We start from the raw sequence: 20,366 nt of genomic DNA, 5'->3' as shown, positions 1-20,366 counted from the left end.
CACATGTGTGAGCAAGTTTCTATGATTTCTAATGAATGTTCATCTTATTTTTGAAGAGGAACTATGACTCGCACAAGGAGGGCTCGCATTCGTACTCCTACTCCTTCCTCAAGTGAGGAACACACACCCTCTTTGCATGAGGAGTCACCTGAGGAAGAATCTCCTTCGCCGGAGCCGCCACCTCGCTCTCGCCGGAAGACCACGTCTACTAGCCGTGCCGAGCCACCGCCGGACTACGATACCACACGTTCACCTCGCTTGAAAACCAACAGTGGTATGAAGCCGGACTGGACAAGGAGATCATAATCGAAAAACATTTGGCAGCGGAGGTGGATGCGCATTATCACATTTCGACAGCATTCAATCGACTTGGATGGAAGAACATCCTTCAGTTGCCCAAGTACTACTACCCCAACTTGGTGCGGGAGTTCTACGCCAATGTGGAGAACAAGCAGAGCCACAGTGGCAACCTCATCGTCTCATGGGTTCGAGGCAGGAGAGTGACTCTCAATCGAGATACACTGAGAAGCTTCGTCCAACTCAAAGATGCAGGCGAAGATGTCAAATTGACCAAGGAGTTCACGGCTCGAGACCCTTGGCAGGTGGGGGAGGCGGTTGGACGCCTAAAGGGCCAGTATCGAGAGAGAGGAACTGCAAAGAAGCTTACAGTTTACGCCGATTCTTTCGAGCATAGGTACCACTTGATTTTCTACCTCTTTGCCTTCAATGTGGTACCAAAAAGAAGTGGAAAACGGGAGCTCCGCAACAGTGATCTCTACTTCTTGGACAAGATGATGAATGGTGTGGGTGCGCAGTTGACCGGTATTCCTCTACCCAGCATTATCATCAGCTATATGCGGACCACAGCTCGCATGAGGGCCGGCGAGACTTGCTTCGGATTCCCTCGACTGCTATCCCTCGTGTTTGAGAAGCTCAAGGTTCCTCATGGAACCGAGAGAGCGGTGGTAACTAGGTCTGCCGAGGAGGTAAATGCTTCTATACTCAAGGCTTTGGGTATTTCTACGGATTTTGGAGCTGCTTTGATCCGGGACACAGGAGAAGCTTCAACTTCCACTCAACCTCCGCCTCACAGTGAACCACAAGCAGAAAATCAAGAGACGGAGGCACAGCAGACTCTTCCTCCTCCGATTCCGCGACCACCTCCTCAACCGCGCTCCAAGTGGCAAGAGCTTCTCAATGCTATTTGTTGTATGGAGACGCGAGTCGTCGAGCGCATTGACCAGACGGAGCGGATGATGACTGAGCGCCTCGACCGACATGATCGCCGCCTTCGTGCGATCGAGGATCATTTTCATATCCGACGGTCTCCTACTCCGACACCTTATCAGGAGGAGGGCCATATTGGTACCTCACAGGGTTCTCATGGAGCCGAGGAGGCAGTAGACCCTCGTTCCGAGCAACCATGATACTTTTTAGCGGATTAGATCTTTTATTTCTTTATTTTTCTTTTCTTTTGTTAAGACAAACTTTGTGATTTCAGTTTTCTTTTATTTGAATCATCTTGTGCTACTTATGGTGTTTGGTACCCTTGTTGTCTCAATTTGGGCAGAATTTGGATGATCGTGATGATTAAGGGCTTCAAATTGCATCACCACCTATTTGAGGGAAGTTTCAGTTCTTTTACCTTCCTCTACAATGAGGACATTGTAGATTTTAAGTGTGGGGGAGGGATCACTTTATCGTATGGGTGATTGTGTCTTGAAATGCATGACTTTAGTTGTTTAGAGCTTAAAAATGTTGGAATTATATTTGGAGATATTGTCATGAGGACAATTTTTGTGAAAATGAGGTTGTTGGCAGGGAGTTTCATCCATTTTTATGGGGAAACTCTGTCAAAATTTTTCTAAAATATCTTCCATTTGGATAACAAGCTATGTGTATTTTGGAAAAGTTTAATTCTTATTTGGCTTGAAATGAATTATTATGCAAGTAAGATTTTTACATTTTAGAAAGTATATTTGCTTAAATAAGAAAAGTTATGCTTAGAGTTTTGCAAGATTAATGATATTTATCATTTTTACTTAATTTTATAAGTAAGTGATTGATATAGTCAAAGAAAGGCCAAATTCTTCCTTTAATTATACTTAGAGGGAAAAAGAAATTGAATTTGATTGTTAAAAAAAAAAAAAAAAAAGAGAAAAATATTATTAGTAATTTTCTACTCCAATGATTCACATACTGAGTAACCGGGGGTTGGCATTTACAAATGTCGACATTCGCGTAAAAAGGTATTGGAATTAAGAGTATGATTGGCAATTTAAATGAGTGAAATGTCGAGTAACCGGGAATTTTCACCTAAAAGTGTTGATTTTCGCGTAAAAAGACGTTTTCACTATTTAAATAAAATGAATTGTGAATAAATCCCTCTAAATTGTTAAGTTTTGGGATGAGGAAGGCCATAAAATTGACTATGTGATTTACTTATTTGTGGAATTAGGATAGAATGAGAGAATTGATTTGAATTTGTCAAAATTTAGGCATAATTATTTTTATTTAATTGAATATTATGAGTATTTAGTGTAATCTGAGAAATGGCATAATAATTGGTTTCTAGGTTTTTGAGGAATTAAATTTGACAAGAGTACGCATACTGTTTTCTCTATTGAATATTTGAAGTAAGTTTTGTGTAAAATTGCTTGAGGACAAGCAATGATTCAAGTGTGGGGAAATTTGATAAGTGAATATTTAACGTACATTTTGTACGAATTTGGCATGAATTTTTGGTATGTTTTGAGAAGATTAAAGCCATATTTGAACTCTTTTGGTGATAATTGCTTAAATATTGTTTAAGAGTTAAGAAATTGATAAATGAGTGGATTAATGCGTAATTTTGTGAAATTTTGAAGGTAATTGATGTATGAAATTCATGCACAAGTTGAAAGAAATGTCAGGGTCATCCAGAGGACAAAGTACACAAGAAAGTGGGAGCAAAAATGTAGAAAAAGGGAAGAAGTGAAAAACTGGAAAAATGCTCAACACAGATCCGAGCTCGGATCCGTGTGTACAAGAGGGATCCGACCCCTCGTCTATACTTCTGGCGGAGTGTATCCGAGGTCAGGACGATCCGACCTCGGATCCATCATGGGAAGGCCTCGGATCCTATAATCCGAGCTCGGATCCATTATCACTCCTCGGATCCGAGGCTCGGATCTGTCTCTCTCCTCAGCAAGTGGCACAGCCGTTTTTCTTTACCTTTCTCACAACTTTTACAGCTATTTTGAGGGACAGAAATCGGTGGCACATGCTTCTGCAATAAAAGAGAAGACCAAATGAGTGTGGACAAAAGGAACATCATATCTTTGACTTCTTTTTACAAAATCTAAGTGGAGGAAATTATGAAGTGAGAGGAATGGAATTTCTACCACCTTTTATGCAGAAACACAAGGGAGAAGCAGGGATTACCATACGTAGCTAGTTTTTCATTTTGTAACATTTTTTTCTCTCTAGATAGGAGTACTTGGAGAAGCATTTTTTGGAGAGTTTTCACTTGTAATCATATTGTGCAAGAACATAGCAGGAATTGGAGAGCTTCACCTTCAATTGGCTAAGCTTTCTTTTATCTTTCTTATACTTGTACTTTATGATGTTTTGCATTAATAAACTTGTGAATTTGATTGTTAAATCATTCATGAGTAGCTAAACTCCTTCATCTAGGGAGTAGATGAAACTTATGGCTAAATAATACTAATTGAATGTGATTTACACTTGTTATATCTTGAGTTAACTTGTCTACTTGTGTAGCTGTGATTTCTTGTTATTGATTGATCACCAATAACTTGTTTACAGTTGTTATTGTTCAATGAGAATTGGTAATAACAATGGAAACACATGAGTAGAGCTTGAGTTGTATGTTCATGAAAATAGAAATACACTTAAGTGGATTACTTAGTATTTCATGAATTAAAACAGAGTTGTAGTAGTATTTCACCATGGAAATAGGGAAATCTATATTGCTCTAAGCCATTTCATCATGGAAATGAGACTTGGTAATCTTGGAAATAAATCTCTGGTTAAGCAAGAATAATAGCAAGAAGTAAATCCATTTATTTGTGTAGTTTATGCCATAAGTGGAATCTACATCCCTAGAATCTTCATTAAGTGAAATTTCTCTATTTGCATTCAGCATTTGTTAAACTAGATTTGTATATCAGATTTGTAGATTACAGCATTAGATTTTCTCTGCTCAAAATTAATTGTAAGTCTAAATAATAGAGAGAACAGGGGCTTAGTAATTGTTTAAATTGCTCCTCGTGGGATCGACCCGATACGCATCTTGTACTAAAATTGCGACCTGTATACTTGCAGTCCAACGGGTGTAAAATCGGAATTAAACTTGCATTGATACAAAAAGAACCCGTCAGCTAATTTGGTCTTTTATCATCTTGTCCGGCCTTCCACTTAAGCCCTCATTCGTAGACTACTTCCAAAAGTTCACCCCAAATGAAATTCGATAGCCTACTAGAGTACTAGTCTCGCATAAATTAAATTATCAAGATTCAACGTCCTACGTGTAATTATAAAGGTTTCGACCTAAAATCAATTTCGTCTTAATTCTAGGTTCCCGATGACGCTTAACATCATTAACACTTAAAACTAACTATCGGTATTCCAAGAATTAATATTAAAGCAATAAAATACTCTACATCAGGAAATATTAATTTAACTTGGCAAAAATCAAATAATTCAATAGCCTGCACAATTAAACTATTTGTGACCTAAAAAAAATTATTTTTACATACTTATTTAAGATCAACTAATAATAAAATTTATTAAAAATCAAAAATGCAAATGCGATAAGTATATATATATTCTTTTTTTTTCAAGGTTCTCACAACTGTACTCTCAAATCGATTATTGCCTTCAAACACGTATTCACTAAATCTCACTAAACAAGCTTCGAAAAATTAAATTTAGTAATGGGACATTTTAAAAATATACGTAAGTCATAGTTCCATGTAAATGGTTCTAAAAGGGTTGAAATAAATTATTCGGAGAAAACGGATGAATAAATATTCAAATAAGATAGTAATATTTGATAAAATAAGAAAATTTTCGGGTCCTCACATCCCCCCTGATGAGAATATAAAGATCAAGACCCATTCAAGCACATGGGGAATTGGAAGATTCAAGTGAAGACTAGTTGATTGCACGAATGCTTGAGTTTAGTAGGATTATTTGATTTTCCTCATTGATTTTGGTTATTTCTCGTTTTAAAAAGTCTAGGTAATTAATATAGTTTAATTGCGCCCCATTTGTTAGTAAGTAAGGCCCAAAATCTTTCTTAAGTATGTAGGGTAGTTTGGTCAACTTTTGGATTAGGGTTAATGCTTGTAAGGGCTATAAATAGCCACTTCCTCTTTCTTTGGGATCAGTTTTTGACTATTAAATACAATTAGTGAGTTTTCATTTTCTCTTTGGCAAGAGAGTTGCCTTTGAATACTTGAGAATCTTCTCAAGTTATTCACCCGAACTTATCAATCGAGTATCTCCTTGATTGTGGCGTTCTACTACCTCCAATTTGGTTCGTTAATTCGAGTAGTTACGGGTTGAGATAATATCAAAATTGTTCGTGACTTCTAGGGATTAGTTGGGTCAAATTTCCGCTGCCTAAGCCATGGTGTCTTGGTTGTCTAGATCGGGGTTTCACATCAGTTGGTATCAGAGCTAGTCGACAACCACCAGGTTATATCTTTTTTTTTTCTTTTTTTCATTTATTTCGAGTCATATATGTTTATCCCAATCTGTCCGTTTGTTTAGAACCCAAAAAAAAAAAAAATTTATTACTGTTCATCGTTACTGTTCACTGACACTGTTCATCGTTACTGTTCATCCGAATACAAATCTGTCCAGTCTTGGACACTCTTTCTCCTACCTTTTAGGAAACTTTCCCAAACTCTCTCATCCATTTTTTTTGGAAACTTTCCTAAATTCTCTCATCCATATTTTAGGAAACTCTCCTATATTCTCTTCCTAGATTCTAGGAACACTTTCCTACATTTTCTCCTACATTCTTGTGATTACACTTGTGGAAAGGTTGGTAACGGTTGTTGGACTTGAGCAGCATTTCTCAACTACCTGACCCAACAGGTAAAGGTATTTGGTAAGTCCATTAGAGTGACATCCATATACACGAGTGCGGGTGGATACACGTAAGGGAGCGTGAAAGGCAATATCTTCGGTTTCGTTGCTAACTTTTTACGGGTTCCCTCATACGTCATGGCGAGTATAAGACGCATAAAAGCTAGCCCACAACATTGTCTTCCTGATCCTAAGGGAGTCAAAGAAGTGGCATTACGTGGTGTAGATGAGCAATTGGACCTCGTCAAATCTCAGTTGCTTGGTTGGTTTTATACTCGTTGCGGTGTCAAAGATAAAATTTGTAGCTTGGCCATTGATGGTAGTTGTGAAGTCAATCTTGCAAGTGCTATCATGGTTGAGAAATTAAATCTTCCAACCATTGATCATCTTCAACCGTACAAGTTGACGAGCACTCATGGGGATGTTTGGGTTACTAAGCACACACTTGTAACTATTCAAATCGGCAAATATGTGGATGAGGTGTTGTGTGATGTAGTCCCAATTCAAGTGACACATGTGTTGTTGGGCAAAGCATGGATGTCGAGGCGAGAAGTTCAAATTGACGGACATACTAATAAGTATTCCTTCTTATTTAATAGTCGTCGTCTTGCACTTGTATCACTTACTTATGACCAACTTTGTATTGATCTAGCATGCATGAAAAGTGAGCTTGAGCGTTATAGAATGGAGAAAAAGCTAGATGAGGGAATTGTGCCTGCAGAGGTAAAACCCGAGGAAGTTGAAAGTAATGAGATAAAAGGGTCAGCTGTTGAACTAGAAAAAAAGATGGAAAAATCTAATGAGATGGGTGGTAAAAAGGAAGAAAGAAGAGAAAGTGGGCTGATCTTGAGCAACCCGGTGAAGGCCTATTATTTTCTTAACAAACTTACTTTTGCTTTGTTTAGTGTTTCTTCTTTTATACAGATCAAGCAAAGGCAAGTTGAGCTGATCTTGGTGTTTTCTATTCCAAAATCAATTGTAGACGTTGCAAGCCTCCATGGAGTTGGTACTCCAAGAGTTAAACCCCCTTGGTATCCATTCATGGAACAATGTCAACTCAAATCAGTCCACACCAAAGGGGAGTTGATTCGAGCTCATCTTTAAGGGAACACTCCATATTTTAGGAATGGTTGTGTACCAAGGGTTCGTTTAAAGAACAAGTACCCCAATGACCATTATGATTTTTGTCTTGCTCTTAGTCCACATGCAGCTCCAACATCACCAAATCCGCCTTTGTGCCTTGCAAGTGTGTTCGAGCCGGAGTTCGATTTCACGGGATACACTTCATACCACTTTGAGGACCCTTACCTCATGACCACAAACAATAAAGTTGAGCATGCATTGAAGATGGTTTGTGAGATTCAAGGTTCGACGAGGGTTATTTCCAACTTAGCACATGGGCTTTGCATTGGATGCCATCTGTAGCCATCATAACAAGATTGAGTCGAAGGCATGTAACTCGTCTTGTCACCATTCGTGCTTCAATTTGTGGGCAAATTGCTTTTAAGAGGAGGGGAATGATGAGAATATAAAGACCAAGGCCCATTCAAGCACATGGGGAATTGGAAGATTCAAGTGAAGACTAGTTGATTGCACGAATGCTTGAGTTTAGTAGGATTATTTGATTTTCCTCATTGATTTTGGTTATTTCTCGTTTTAAAAAGTCTAGGTAATTAAGATAGTTTAATTGCGGCCCATTTGTTAGTAAGTAAGGCCCAAAATCTTTCTTAAGTATGTAGGGTAGTTTGGTCAACTTTTGGATTAGGGTTAATGCTTGTAAGGGCTATAAATAGCCCCACTTCCTCTTTGTTTGGGATCAGTTTTTGACTATTAAATACAATTAGTGAGTTTTCACTTTCTCTTTGGCAAGAGAGTTGCCTTTGAATACTTGAGAATCTTCTCAAGTTATTCACCCTAACTTATCAATCGAGTATCTCCTTGATTGTGGCGTTCTACTACCTCCAATTTGGTTCGTTAATTCGAGTAGTTACGGGTTGAGATAATATCAAAATTGTTCGTGACTTCTAGGGATTAGTTGGGTCAAATTTCCGCTGCCTAAGCCATGGTGTCTTGGTTGTCTAGATCGGGGTTTCACATCACCCCCCTCCTTAAAAAGAATTTCGTCATCGAAATTCACACTTAGGATATTATCATACCCATTAATAGTCATGCTTATCAGATCAATCAATAACTTACACTCTCCAATCCATATCTCACAATTTCTATCCATCCAATTAGAAATCACACTTTGATTTCCCCAATAGACATTTTAACTTCCATGTCATAGGGCAAGCGATCACACTTTACTTATACCATTCGTGAAACTAGGGTTTACACAAGAATAATTCGCTCTAGGGTCAATTAAAACTCTAGTCGAAAGATTAAATCTTGTAGTTCGAAACTCGAATAGAATGATATATTTTCAATAGAAGACTGAGTTTACCAAAATTTTCAGACTCAATTTGTCGAAAAATCATTTTCTGGTATTCGATTTTCAAAATTGACAATTTTAGTAATGACCTGGTCTCTTTTGTCCCAAACGACCAATATATATATATATATATATATATTTGGAGTTCAAACGTTCAAAAAAGGTTGAAACATGTCCACAGGACCAATCACAAGATACGTGTAGAATAATTATTAAAATGTCATATGGGAAAACCTCACTAAATACCCAACTAGGTCAATCCATTATAACACTGGTAAGTCTAATCATCTCGTTTATTTTCGACTCATATCCAGCACTAGGATCCCATTGGACTACATAAGACCATCCATCAATCCTTCCTTTCGTGATCCCTCATCTTTCTTAGGAGTGCGGGGTTGCCTAAACCCATACCACCGACCCTTGTCTCTTCTATGGCCGTTCATAGTCTTAAGTATGTCTCAATGCAAAATAAAATAATTATGCGAGGAAACACTTTAAAAAACACAAGACAACATGAAAAACATTTGAAAATAAAAGAACTAACATATATCAACATTTCAAGGTTTGTAAAATTAACAAGTCAGGGGGCATTTTCAAAAATATAGCACACAGGTGCCACAAAAGTACTTTTAGTCACATACGACTAAAGTAAAGTCAAGTGCCTCAAAAGTAGGCCACACAGTCAAACAAAATACAATGGGCTCAGCACTAGTGTCACCACAGTTATTCCTAGTCACAAAAGTCAAAAGCTTATCACCCTAGGTCTAGTCCACAGGAGGGCTATCATGGGGAACCTCCTTCTCAGGATCCTCCTCCTGAACCAGGCTCTGGACAACGTCCATGACGTCATCAATCAACATAGAAGCATTTGCCAAAATCCCGGAAGCCCGATCCCGGACCTCCTCGTCTATCCTAGTAAGTCGAGCCCTAACCCTCTAAACCTCATCACGAGCGACCTCAGCCTTAGTCATCTCGTTGGCTGCCATTCTCTCTAACTCTGCAATCCTATCATTCTGAGCATTCACCATAAAGCTCACGTCCTCAACCTCCTGAAGTAGATCTCGATTCGTGTTCACCAAATCACAACGCTCGTCGTCAAGGGCTAGTACAAGGTGGTTCAGGTATGCACACGTCAACCTACACGGACATCGAGGATACCTATTAGCTGGCGAGTAGCGCACACGAACTCCTCCACCAAGAGTTCGATAGTAAATAGGCCTAGGAGGCTCTACATGGCCATTGGCATGACCATTCCTATTACCAGCAGGGTTCCCATTTACATTTTTCATTCCTGCAAAACAACCAAAATTTCCAGATTAGAAACTTAAAGTCGCTATCTCGCTCAAATATCACTTAGGGTGAGACTAAGTCATCTCATCTCAATTCTTAAGGATAAAGTCTCTAATATATCTCCTCAAATAGATATGTAACCTAGCGCTCAAACACCAATTGCCATTCAAGAAACTCTTAGGTACTAATTCTCTTTAACCACCGGAATACAATAGGTTAATAATCAAGTGAATCCCACGGTCCGGTATCCTAAACTTTTAGCCTAAGATACACTGCAAAGGTCTGAAACCTAGGTTCAGATACCAACTGTGACGCCCCCACTTCTCCCAAGGGCGAATCCAAGGGTATCCGCGGGACACCTGCTCAACTCTCGTCAGGACTCAAAACAATTCCAATTCAAATTTAAAGTCTAATATTAACAATGAAAATCGGAATAAAGGTACGAAATCATTTCCATACATAAATATTCAATCTTTCATCATAATTTCAAACTTACAATCACTTTCCCCAAAATATACAACATCCAAATGTGTATAGTCGATTACAATCAAAACATTAATACAAAAGTGCCTCAAGTCGACATTTCCTTAACTTCTTCCATTCCAGTTCCTGTTAAGGAAAACAAACTAATAGGATGAGTCAATACTCAGTGAGGCCAAGAAAATCATGCAAGCACGTAGGTCAAGTATCAATAACATTTATACCATAAATAAAGCGATAAAGTCAAGTAATTCACGATTAACAATTAAACACACTTGAGTAGGATACAGGAGCTCTCACGAGCTAATTTTCCACTTGCTTCGCCACGGCTCGATTCGATACCCCCTCGTGATGACACTCCGTCATTCGAGTAGGTATTATGTCCGTAGAAACTTCACTTATTACTTCCTCCATGCATCATTCCATCCTCTCGGATCCATAACCAAACACACACGAAAAAGGCAATACTCGCCGAGTATGCCGAACAAGATCTCAAAAGATCAAGTTTTGTTTTGTTATTCTCTCTTGGTTCATCAAGCTTCTCGACCAAGCCCATGCCGGCTCGAGTTGCAAGATTGGCTAAGAGAATTGGACGTCCCCATAAGTCGAGGAGGTTCATTCCACTTGACAACACGACACGCACGATTACACGGCATGCACACGAAAACAAGTATATTTTGCCGATGAGATTCAGTCCAATCGACTTTAAAAAAAATCAAGTTTAATGCAAGTAAAGGAGAGGGTGTGCGATAAAGTACACACTCGTCTCATCAAGTAACATTCATGCATATAAGCAAGATAGATCAAGTAAATACATCAAATCATGCACTTGACACTCACCTAGTCAAAACAAGAGTAGTGCACAATCAAGTATTTTAGGCGTCCCTTGTGAGATCCTCTTGAAGGTCTCCTTGAGTGCCTGAGCAAATAATTTACAATTACATACTATCACATTTAAACCCCTTATTAACAAGAAAGAGATTGTACACTTGTACAATCTAAGAAATTATCATCAAAGAGAGCCTTAATTACTCGTAAATCGAGACTCCAAAGTGGGGTTTAATAATACAAGAAAAATTGATTTTCATCTTTGAAATCAACTGTAAAATGGTCAAGTAATATCGAAGGAAAATGAAGAGTCCTTATAACTCAATTCCCTTTAAGTTCAGAAATTTCAGATTTGAGGTGCATTCTTTGAAAAATCATATCTCACTCTCTCGGTTGAGGAGGTGGTCGCGGAATCGGAGGAGGAAGAGTCTGCTGTGCCTCCGTCTCTTGATTTTCTGCTTGTGGTTCACTGTGAGGCGGAGGTTGAGTGGAAGTTGAAGCTTCTCCTGTGTCCCGGATCAAAGCAGCTCCAAAATCCGTAGAAATACCCAAAGCCTTGAGTATAGAAGCATTTACCTCCTCGGCAGACCTAGTTACCACCGCTCTCTCGGTTCCATGAGGAACCTTGAGCTTCTCAAACACGAGGGATAGCAGTCGAGGGAATCCGAAGCAAGTCTCGCCGGCCCTCATGCGAGCTGTGGTCCGCATATAGCTGATGATAATGCTGGGTAGAGGAATACCGGTCAACTGCGCACCCACACCATTCATCATCTTGTCCAAGAAGTAGAGATCACTGTTGCGGAGCTCCCGTTTTCCACTTCTTTTTGGTACCACATTGAAGGCAAAGAGGTAGAAAATCAAGTGGTACCTATGCTCGAAAGAATCGGCGTAAACTGTAAGCTTCTTTGCAGTTCCTCTCTCTCGATACTGGCCCTTTAGGCGTCCAACCGCCTCCCCCACCTGCCAAGGGTCTCGAGCCGTGAACTCCTTGGTCAATTTGACATCTTCGCCTGCATCTTTGAGTTGGACGAAGCTTCTCAGTGTATCTCGATTGAGAGTCACTCTCCTGCCTCGAACCCATGAGACGATGAGGTTGCCACTGTGGCTCTGCTTGTTCTCCACATTGGCGTAGAACTCCCGCACCAAGTTGGGGTAGTAGTACTTGGGCAACTGAAGGATGTTCTTCCATCCAAGTCGATTGAATGCTGTCGAAATGTGATAATGCGCATCCACCTCCGCTGCCAAATGTTTTTCGATTATGATCTCCTTGTCCAGTCCGGCTTCATACCACTGTTGGTTTTCAAGCGAGGTGAACGTGTGGTATCGTAGTCCGGCGGTGGCTCGGCACGGCTAGTAGACGTGGTCTTCCGGCGAGAGCGAGGTGGCGGCTCCGGCGAAGGAGATTCTTCCTCAGGTGACTCCTCATGCAAAGAGGGTGTGTGTTCCTCACTTGAGGAAGGAGTAGGAGTACGAATGCGAGCCCTCCTTGTGCGAGTCATAGTTCCTCTTCAAAAATAAGATGAACATTCATTAGAAATCATAGAAACTTGCTCACACATGTGAAATGAGAATTTAAGAAAATTTCGGCAGAGTTTCCCCTTGAAAAAGGGTTAAACTCCCTGCCAAAATGTACCCAAAATTAAACAAATAACTTCCTAACAATTCTCAAATCCAATTCCCACATTTAGAAAGGATATTCCCAATAAAGGAATCATTTCATGCATATTAAGTGCTAACAATTGAAAAGTGTATCCGTTTGCAAGAATGAGACTCAAACACTTGAGAATATCTCCAATCCAATTCATAACACTCAATTTACATTCACATGAGTTCCAATTCATCCAAACAAATGCTACTTATCTCAAGTAAAAGTGGTTCAATGTGCTTAACTTGATCGGAAACACACTCTTTTACCCCATGAGCTATTGTTCGAATGATGATATATCATTTTCAATTGATATTACAGTGATTTATGCTCCTCAGAACAAGTTCATATATTTAATGAAAGCAAAATTCAAGAGTATAAATCACTAAAATGCTCAAGCCCAAAAATTGAGAAAAATTCTTACAAAATATCACCAAATCCATAGTTTTCTCAAAAATAAGCATGAAGATATTAGTAACAATCTATTTAAGCACAATGTAGCACAATTGTATCAAGAAATTCCAACAAATATGCATTTATCATAATATTCCCAAAAACTAGAAATATGTAAAATAAGAATTATAAAATGTCAAAGAAATTCGCAAATTGTTACCTCAAATGTGTAGATTGATGGTGGAGGATGAAAATGATGCAAAAACTGACACAGAAACGAGCCAAAATACCCCCCAAATTGAAGAATTTCCGTTCGGCCAGAATCCCCTTTTCGAAGATCAAAACCCACAAAATTGATGTTTTTGCTACAAAATTTAAGGATTTATATTCACAAGAGTGTTTGGGATGTTTTTGTGTTGAAGGATTAGAGGTTAAACGGATGAAATGGAAGAATAGAAAGGGGAACTAGGGTTTCGGGGAGAGAGAATGAGAGGAAAGCTGGAAAATGAGGAACCGAACCCTCGGTTCCACACATATCGCAAACCGATCCGAGGTCGGATCCTTTCTGGAAGGCCTCGGATCCGACAGGGCTCGGATCAGTCTCAACAGAAACACAGACGATCCCTCGGATCTATCTGGGTTGGCAAAGATCCGAGCTCGGATCTATTGATCCGAGGTCATATCTGTCTGGGTTTTTTAGGATCCGAGCTCGGATCCATATTTCTCTGCACTTTACTGCAGAAACTGCAATTTTATTTTTTTTCCGGCCAAATCCAAAATACACATTGGACAAACCTGTTATCAATTCTAACCTCCCACGCACATGCAATATACCTTAAACACAATATCCATCCTTTCAAAACACAACAAACACATTTACATTGAAAATCAAGGGGTGAGGTTCTTTGATCATTTTTGCATTTTTATATCAAAATGGCATTTTTGAGCATTAAATACACATCAAATGAATCCATGAACCTTTATAACCATGGTATCACCAAAACTCACTTGAATTGCACAATGTATGTATAGGCATAGAAATTTTAAGCACTTAAAACGCGATTTGGTAAGAAAAACTCCCTGCCAACATGTTCTTCAAGTGCACCTCCAAGATGGATGATAAAACTCCCTTATCTCCTACAAACAAGTGAAATACATCTAATTAATCCATTAAATCACACCAAAATGTAAGAAACACAAAAAAAAAACAAATACACTATTATTATTGGGTTGCCTCCCAACAAGCGCTTTTGTTTATAGTCGTTGGCTCGGCTCTCCTATAATTTCTTCAACTCTCCATTGCATTTTCTAAGGAGTAAATTACTCCTTTAGGAACCTGTTCTCCGGCCAAATACAACTTCAATCTTTGGCCATTTACTTTGAATGGGGCACCATTTTCACCCTTTATTTCCACTGCTCCATATGGGAACATGCTAACCACTTCAAATGGCCCGGACCATCGAGATTTAAGCTTCCCAGGGAATAATTTTAGCCTTGAGTTAAATAGTAACACCTTTTGCCCTTCTTCAAAGTGTTTAGGAAGAATGTGCTTATCATGCCAAAATTTCACCCTTTCTTTATAAATCTTGGCATTCTCATATGAGATTAGCCGCGATTCCTCCAATTCACTTAACTCAAGCATTCTCTTCTCACCTGCAGATTTAAAATCAAAATTAATAGCCTTAACAGCCCAATAAGCTTTATGTTCTATTTCTACAGGTAAATGACATGCTTTCCCATAAACCAGCTTATATGGAGACATTCCCAATGGAGTTTTAAATGCCGTTCTATATGCCCATAAAGCGTCTTCAAGCTTATTTGACCAATCTTTCCTCGAGCGGTTAACCGTTTTCTCTAAAATGAGCTTAATTTCCCGGTTGGCCAACTCCGTTTGGCCATTGGCTTGAGGATGATAAGGGAGTGACTTTTTATGCCTGCATCCATATTTAAGCAACAAAGTGTCAATGATTTTATTGCAAAAATGCTTACCTTCATCGCTTATTATTGCCTTTGGGACTCCGAATCTGCAAAATATGTTCCGCTTAAGGAACTTAAATACAACTTTAGCATCATTAGTTTGTGAAGGAATGGCCTCCACCCATTTGGAAACATAATCGACTGCTAAGAGAATGTACTTATTATTATATGAACTCGGAAATGGTCCCATAAAATCAATACCCCATACATCAAATAACTCAACTTCCAAGAACGTAGTCAGGGGCATTTCATTTTTTCGAGATATATTTCCAGTTCTTTGGCATGCATCACAATTTTTAACATATTCCCTAGCATCTCGGTACATAGTTGGCCAATAAAATCCTGATTGCCATACCTTTGCCACCGTTTTTGAAGTACTGAAATGACCACCTGTTTCAAGGTTATGACAATGATATAAAACATTATGTACCTCATCTTCAGGAATACATCTACGTATCATACCATCAGCACAATGTCTGTATAGCAATGGTTCCTCCCAAAAGTAACTTTTGACGTCATGTAAGAATTTCTTCTTTTGATGATAATTAAACCCCTTTTGAATCTCTCCACTGACCAAGTAGTTAGCAAAATCTGCATACCATGGAGAATTTCTAAGTGCTAGGACAAACTCATCCGGAAAATTCTCTTGAATTGGAACCTGATCTTTGATTGGGATATATTCCAAACGTGATAAATGATCTGCAACTAGATTCTCCGATCCCTTTTTGTCTTTTATCTCCACATCAAATTCCTGCAATAAAAGAATCCACCGAATTAGTCTAGGTTTTGCATCCTTCTTATGCAGCAAATATTTAAGAGCTGAATGGTCCGTATATATAATGACTTTAGATCCTACTAAATAGGATCTAAATTTGTCCAAAGAAAATATCACTGCCAATAGCTCTTTTTCTGTCGTTGCATAATTGAGTTGTGCCTCATTTAGCAACTTGCTAGCATAGTAAATGACGTGCAATCGTCCTTCTTTCTTTTGTCCCAAAACTGCTCCAACTGCATAATCACTTGCATCACACATCAATTCAAATGGTATTGACCAATCGGGTGAAGTTATAATTGGGGCCGAAATCAATTCCTTCTTCAACCTTTCAAATGCAACCAAACAATTGTCATTAAATTGAAAAGGAGTATCTTTACATAATAAATCACATAATGGCTTTACTATTTTAGAAAAATCTTTAATAAAACGTCTATAAAAGCCAGCATGTCCTAAAAAACTCCTTATCCCCTTGACATTGCTTGGGGGTGGCAATTTTTCGATGACTTCTATTTTGGCTTGATCCACCTCAATTCCCTTGGAGGAAATCTTATGTCCTAAGACAATTCATTCTTTTACCATAAAATGACATTTCTCCCAATTCAGTACAAGATTTGTTTCCTCGCATCTCTGCAAAATCAATTCCAAATTATGAAGACACTGATCAAAAGATGAACCATACACAGAAAAATCATCCATAAATATCTCCATAATTTTCTCAATATAATCAGAAAAAATAGCCATCATGCATCGTTGAAAAGTTGCAGGAGCATTGCATAAACCAAATGGCATTCTTCTAAAGGCAAAAGTGCCATAAGGACATGTAAATGTGGTCTTTTCTTGATCCTCTGGAGCTATAGCTATTTGATTATATCCTGAAAAACCATCAAGAAAACAGTAAAATTCATATCCAGCTATTCGCTGCAATAATTGATCAAGAAATGGTAGGGGAAAATGATCTTTTCTTGTTACCGTATTTAACTTACGATAATCAATACACACTCTCCACCCTACCACAAGTCTAGATGGAATCAATTCATCATTTTTACCCACGATTGTAGTTATTCCACCTTTCTTTGGTACCACATGAATTGGACTAATCCAAACACTATCGGAGATAGGAAAGACTATACCTGCATCAAGCCACTTAAGAATTTCATTTCTTACCACCTCTTTCATGTTTGGATTGAGTCTTCTTTGTGTTTCCACCACTGGTTTGCAATTGTCCTCCAATAAAATGCGATGCATGCATATAGAAGGACTTATACCTTTAATATCTGAAATTGTCCATCCAATTGCCTTCTTACGCCTTCTTAGAACTCTTAACAACTTTGCACACTGTTCATCATCAAGGTCAGCACTAACAATTACAGGTAAAGTTTTATTTTCTCCAAGAAATTCATACCTTAGATGAGTCGGAAGTGGCTTGAGCTCTAACCTTGGAGGTTCAATTTCTGAAGGTTGTGAAAACCCTTTTCCTTGGCCAAGACTTTCATACAAATTACCCCTTTTATAAGGTGCTTGAAAATCCAAGTACTTGGCCAATTCTTCAATTTCTTCACAAACATCTTCTTGCTTACCTAAACTCATTAAACAATACTCAAGAGGATCTAAGTCAAAGTTGACTTGACTCATCTCTTGGGTTAGTTTATCAATTGTGCCAATAGAATAAGCATGATCGGTAAAAGAAGGGTATTTTTCCATTTCATTCAAATTAAATTCTACCTCTTCTTCACCTACTTGAAACTTAAGCTTGCCATTTTTGACATCAATAATAGTACCTGCAGTAGCTAGAAATGGTCTACCTAGAATAATTGGCATAGATATATCTTCTTCCATATCTAATACCACAAAATCCACTGGAATGATAAATTTTTGAACTTTTATCAATACATTCTCCAACACTCCCAATGGATATCTAATAGACCAATCCGCTAGTTGCAAAGTAATATTTGTGCGTTTAAGCTCATGCAAACCCAATTGTCTAGCCACCGTTAAAGGTATTAATGATACACTAGCACCAAGATCACACAATGCTTTAGAAAAATCAACGTTACCTATGGTGCAAGGTATAGAAAAACTCCCTGGATCCTTCAACTTCGGTGGTAGCTTATTTTGAATAATTGCACTACATTCCTCTGTTAATGCTATTGTTTCGCAGTCTTCCAACTTTCTTTTTCTAGTCATGATTTCCTTGAGAAATTTCGCATAAGACGGAATCTGCAAAATAGCATCGGCAAAAGGAATGTTAATGTGCAATTGTTTGAAAAGTTTAACAAATTTTTCAAAATCTTTATCAAACTTATTTTGCTTTAATCTTTGTGGAAATGGAACCGCAGGGGGTATTGGAATGGTAGCGGAAGATGATGGTTGATTTTCTCTTGATTCCTCCCGACTATTTTCTTCCACTATCGCCTCTTGGTTCCTCTGCTTTCCTTCTTGTTTTTCATTCTCATTTTTTTCAACTTCCATCACTGGAGGATCTTCTAATTGCTTACCACTACGAAGAGTAATGGCTTTCACATGCTCCTTAGGATTGACCTCTGTTTTGCTAGGTAATTCGCCTTGATTTCGATTATTCAACGAACTAGCAATTTGACCAATTTGGACCTCTACATTCCTGTACATTGTAGTGAGTTGGTCCAACCTTCCTTCTACTCGCTCAAATCTGTCTGAAGTAACTTTTGTGAGCTTTTCCACTACCATCTCCCAACCAGGTTTAGTTTCAGCTTGTTGTTGCCTTGATTGAAATCCCGGTGGATTGGTTGGCCTTGGTTGATTTCCTTGATCCTTCCATCCGAAGTTTGGATGATTTCTCCATCCCGGATTGTAAGTATTCGAGTAGGGGTTATTTTGAGCATTACGATTGTAATTATTGACGAATTGTACCTGTTCAGAATCGACACACTCATTAGTATCATGTTCACCTCCACATACAGAACAGCATGCTACATGTGCATTAGATGAACTTGGACCTTGTCTACTTAGCAATTTCATCACATTATTCATTTGAGCACTCAGCATATTGAGAGTGTCCATTTCTATCATACCTGCGTGACGTCTTGTATTATCTCTCTCATTGGCCCATTGGTAGTTATTTGCTGCCATTTCTTCTATCAAATTATGAGCTTCTTGGGGTGTTTTACCCATTAAAGCTCTACCTGCAGCTGCATCGATCATAGTTTTAGTAGAAAAAACTAAACCATTATAGAAGGTTTGTATGATTAACCACTCCGGCAGTCCATGATGTGGACATTTCCGAAGCAGATCTCTAAACCTTTCCCATGCCTCATATAATGATTCACCTTCCAATTGGCTAAAACTAGTGATATCCATCCTAAGCTTAGCAGTCTTACCTGGTGGAAAATACTTATTTAAGAATGCTCTTGATAATTCATCCCATCCAGTGAAAGTATTGGGAGCATGAGAGTGTAGCCAAAGTTTGGCCTTATCTCTCAATGAAAATGGGAACAATCTTAGCCTTATAGCATCATCACTAACTCCGTTCATTTTAATTGTATCACAAATTTCCAAGAATGTAGCTAAGTGTGTATTAGGATCTTCTACTGCATTACCTCCAAATTGAGATTGTTGAACCATTTGGATAAGTGATGGTTTAATCTCAAAGTTGTTAGCATTTACCGCAGGCCTTGCTATGCTCGTTTGTGAACCTTGTGTTCCCGGTATAGTAAAATCTCGCAGAACTCGCCTATTTAGGTCATTTTCCGCCATTTCTTCTTCAAATGGTAATTCTATCAAGATATCTTCTATTGGCTGCCAAACCTCTTGTTCCTCTTGATGCAGTGTATTCCTCCTTTGTCTCCGCAATGTTCTTTCAATTTCAGGATCAAAATGTGCAACTTCTCTATTTGATCGGTGCATGCACTACAAATAAAAATAAGAGAAATTTTTGCAGTTTTAATTCAACAACTTGGATAAAAACAATGAAAATGTCTAAATTAATAGAGATGACTAGGCCCTAATATTGCCGCTCCCCGGCAACGGCGCCAAAAACTTGACGGGTTCTTTTTGTATCAATGCAAGTTTAATTCCGATTTTACACCCGTTGGACTGCAAGTATACAGGTCACAATTTTAGTACAAGATGCGTATCGGGTCGATCCCACGAGGAGCAATTTAAACAATTACTAAGCCCCTGTTCTCTCTATTATTTAGACTTACAATTAATTTTGAGCAGAGAAAATCTAATGCTGTAATCTACAAATCTGATATACAAATCTAGTTTAACAAATGCTGAATGCAAATAGAGAAATTTCACTTAATGAAGATTCTAGGGATGTAGATTCCACTTATGGCATAAACTACACAAATAAATGGATTTACTTCTTGCTATTATTCTTGCTTAACCAGAGATTTATTTCCAAGATTACCAAGTCTCATTTCCATGATGAAATGGCTTAGAGCAATATAGATTTCCCTATTTCCATGGTG

The 20,366-nt window shown here is 38.5% G+C and overlaps 1 protein-coding gene and 1 non-coding gene across 2 annotated transcripts; one reads left to right on the top strand and one right to left on the bottom strand.

Moving 5' to 3' along the window:
• Positions 1-14,454: 14,454 nt before the first annotated feature.
• LOC140009841 (uncharacterized) lies at positions 14,455-19,797 on the bottom strand. The gene is made up of 5 exons (XM_072056176.1): positions 19,558-19,797; positions 18,250-18,804; positions 17,049-18,135; positions 16,698-16,790; positions 14,455-15,533 (listed from the first exon to the last, which is right to left on the bottom strand). Exons 1-5 carry the CDS (start codon positions 19,795-19,797, stop codon positions 14,455-14,457), a joined length of 3,054 nt encoding a protein of 1,017 aa, XP_071912277.1.
• On the top strand, positions 19,154-19,260 carry LOC140010078 (small nucleolar RNA R71). Its single transcript, XR_011817345.1, has one exon. It is a non-coding gene; the product is annotated as a small nucleolar RNA R71 (small nucleolar RNA).
• Positions 19,798-20,366: the final 569 nt, after the last annotated feature.

Source organism: Coffea arabica, chromosome 6e (assembly GCF_036785885.1).
Source record: "Coffea arabica cultivar ET-39 chromosome 6e, Coffea Arabica ET-39 HiFi, whole genome shotgun sequence".
Taxonomy (NCBI): Eukaryota; Viridiplantae; Streptophyta; class Magnoliopsida; order Gentianales; family Rubiaceae; genus Coffea; species Coffea arabica.
The sequence above is the reverse complement of the archived record's forward strand: the minus strand, read 5'-3'. Positions and strand labels throughout refer to the sequence as shown.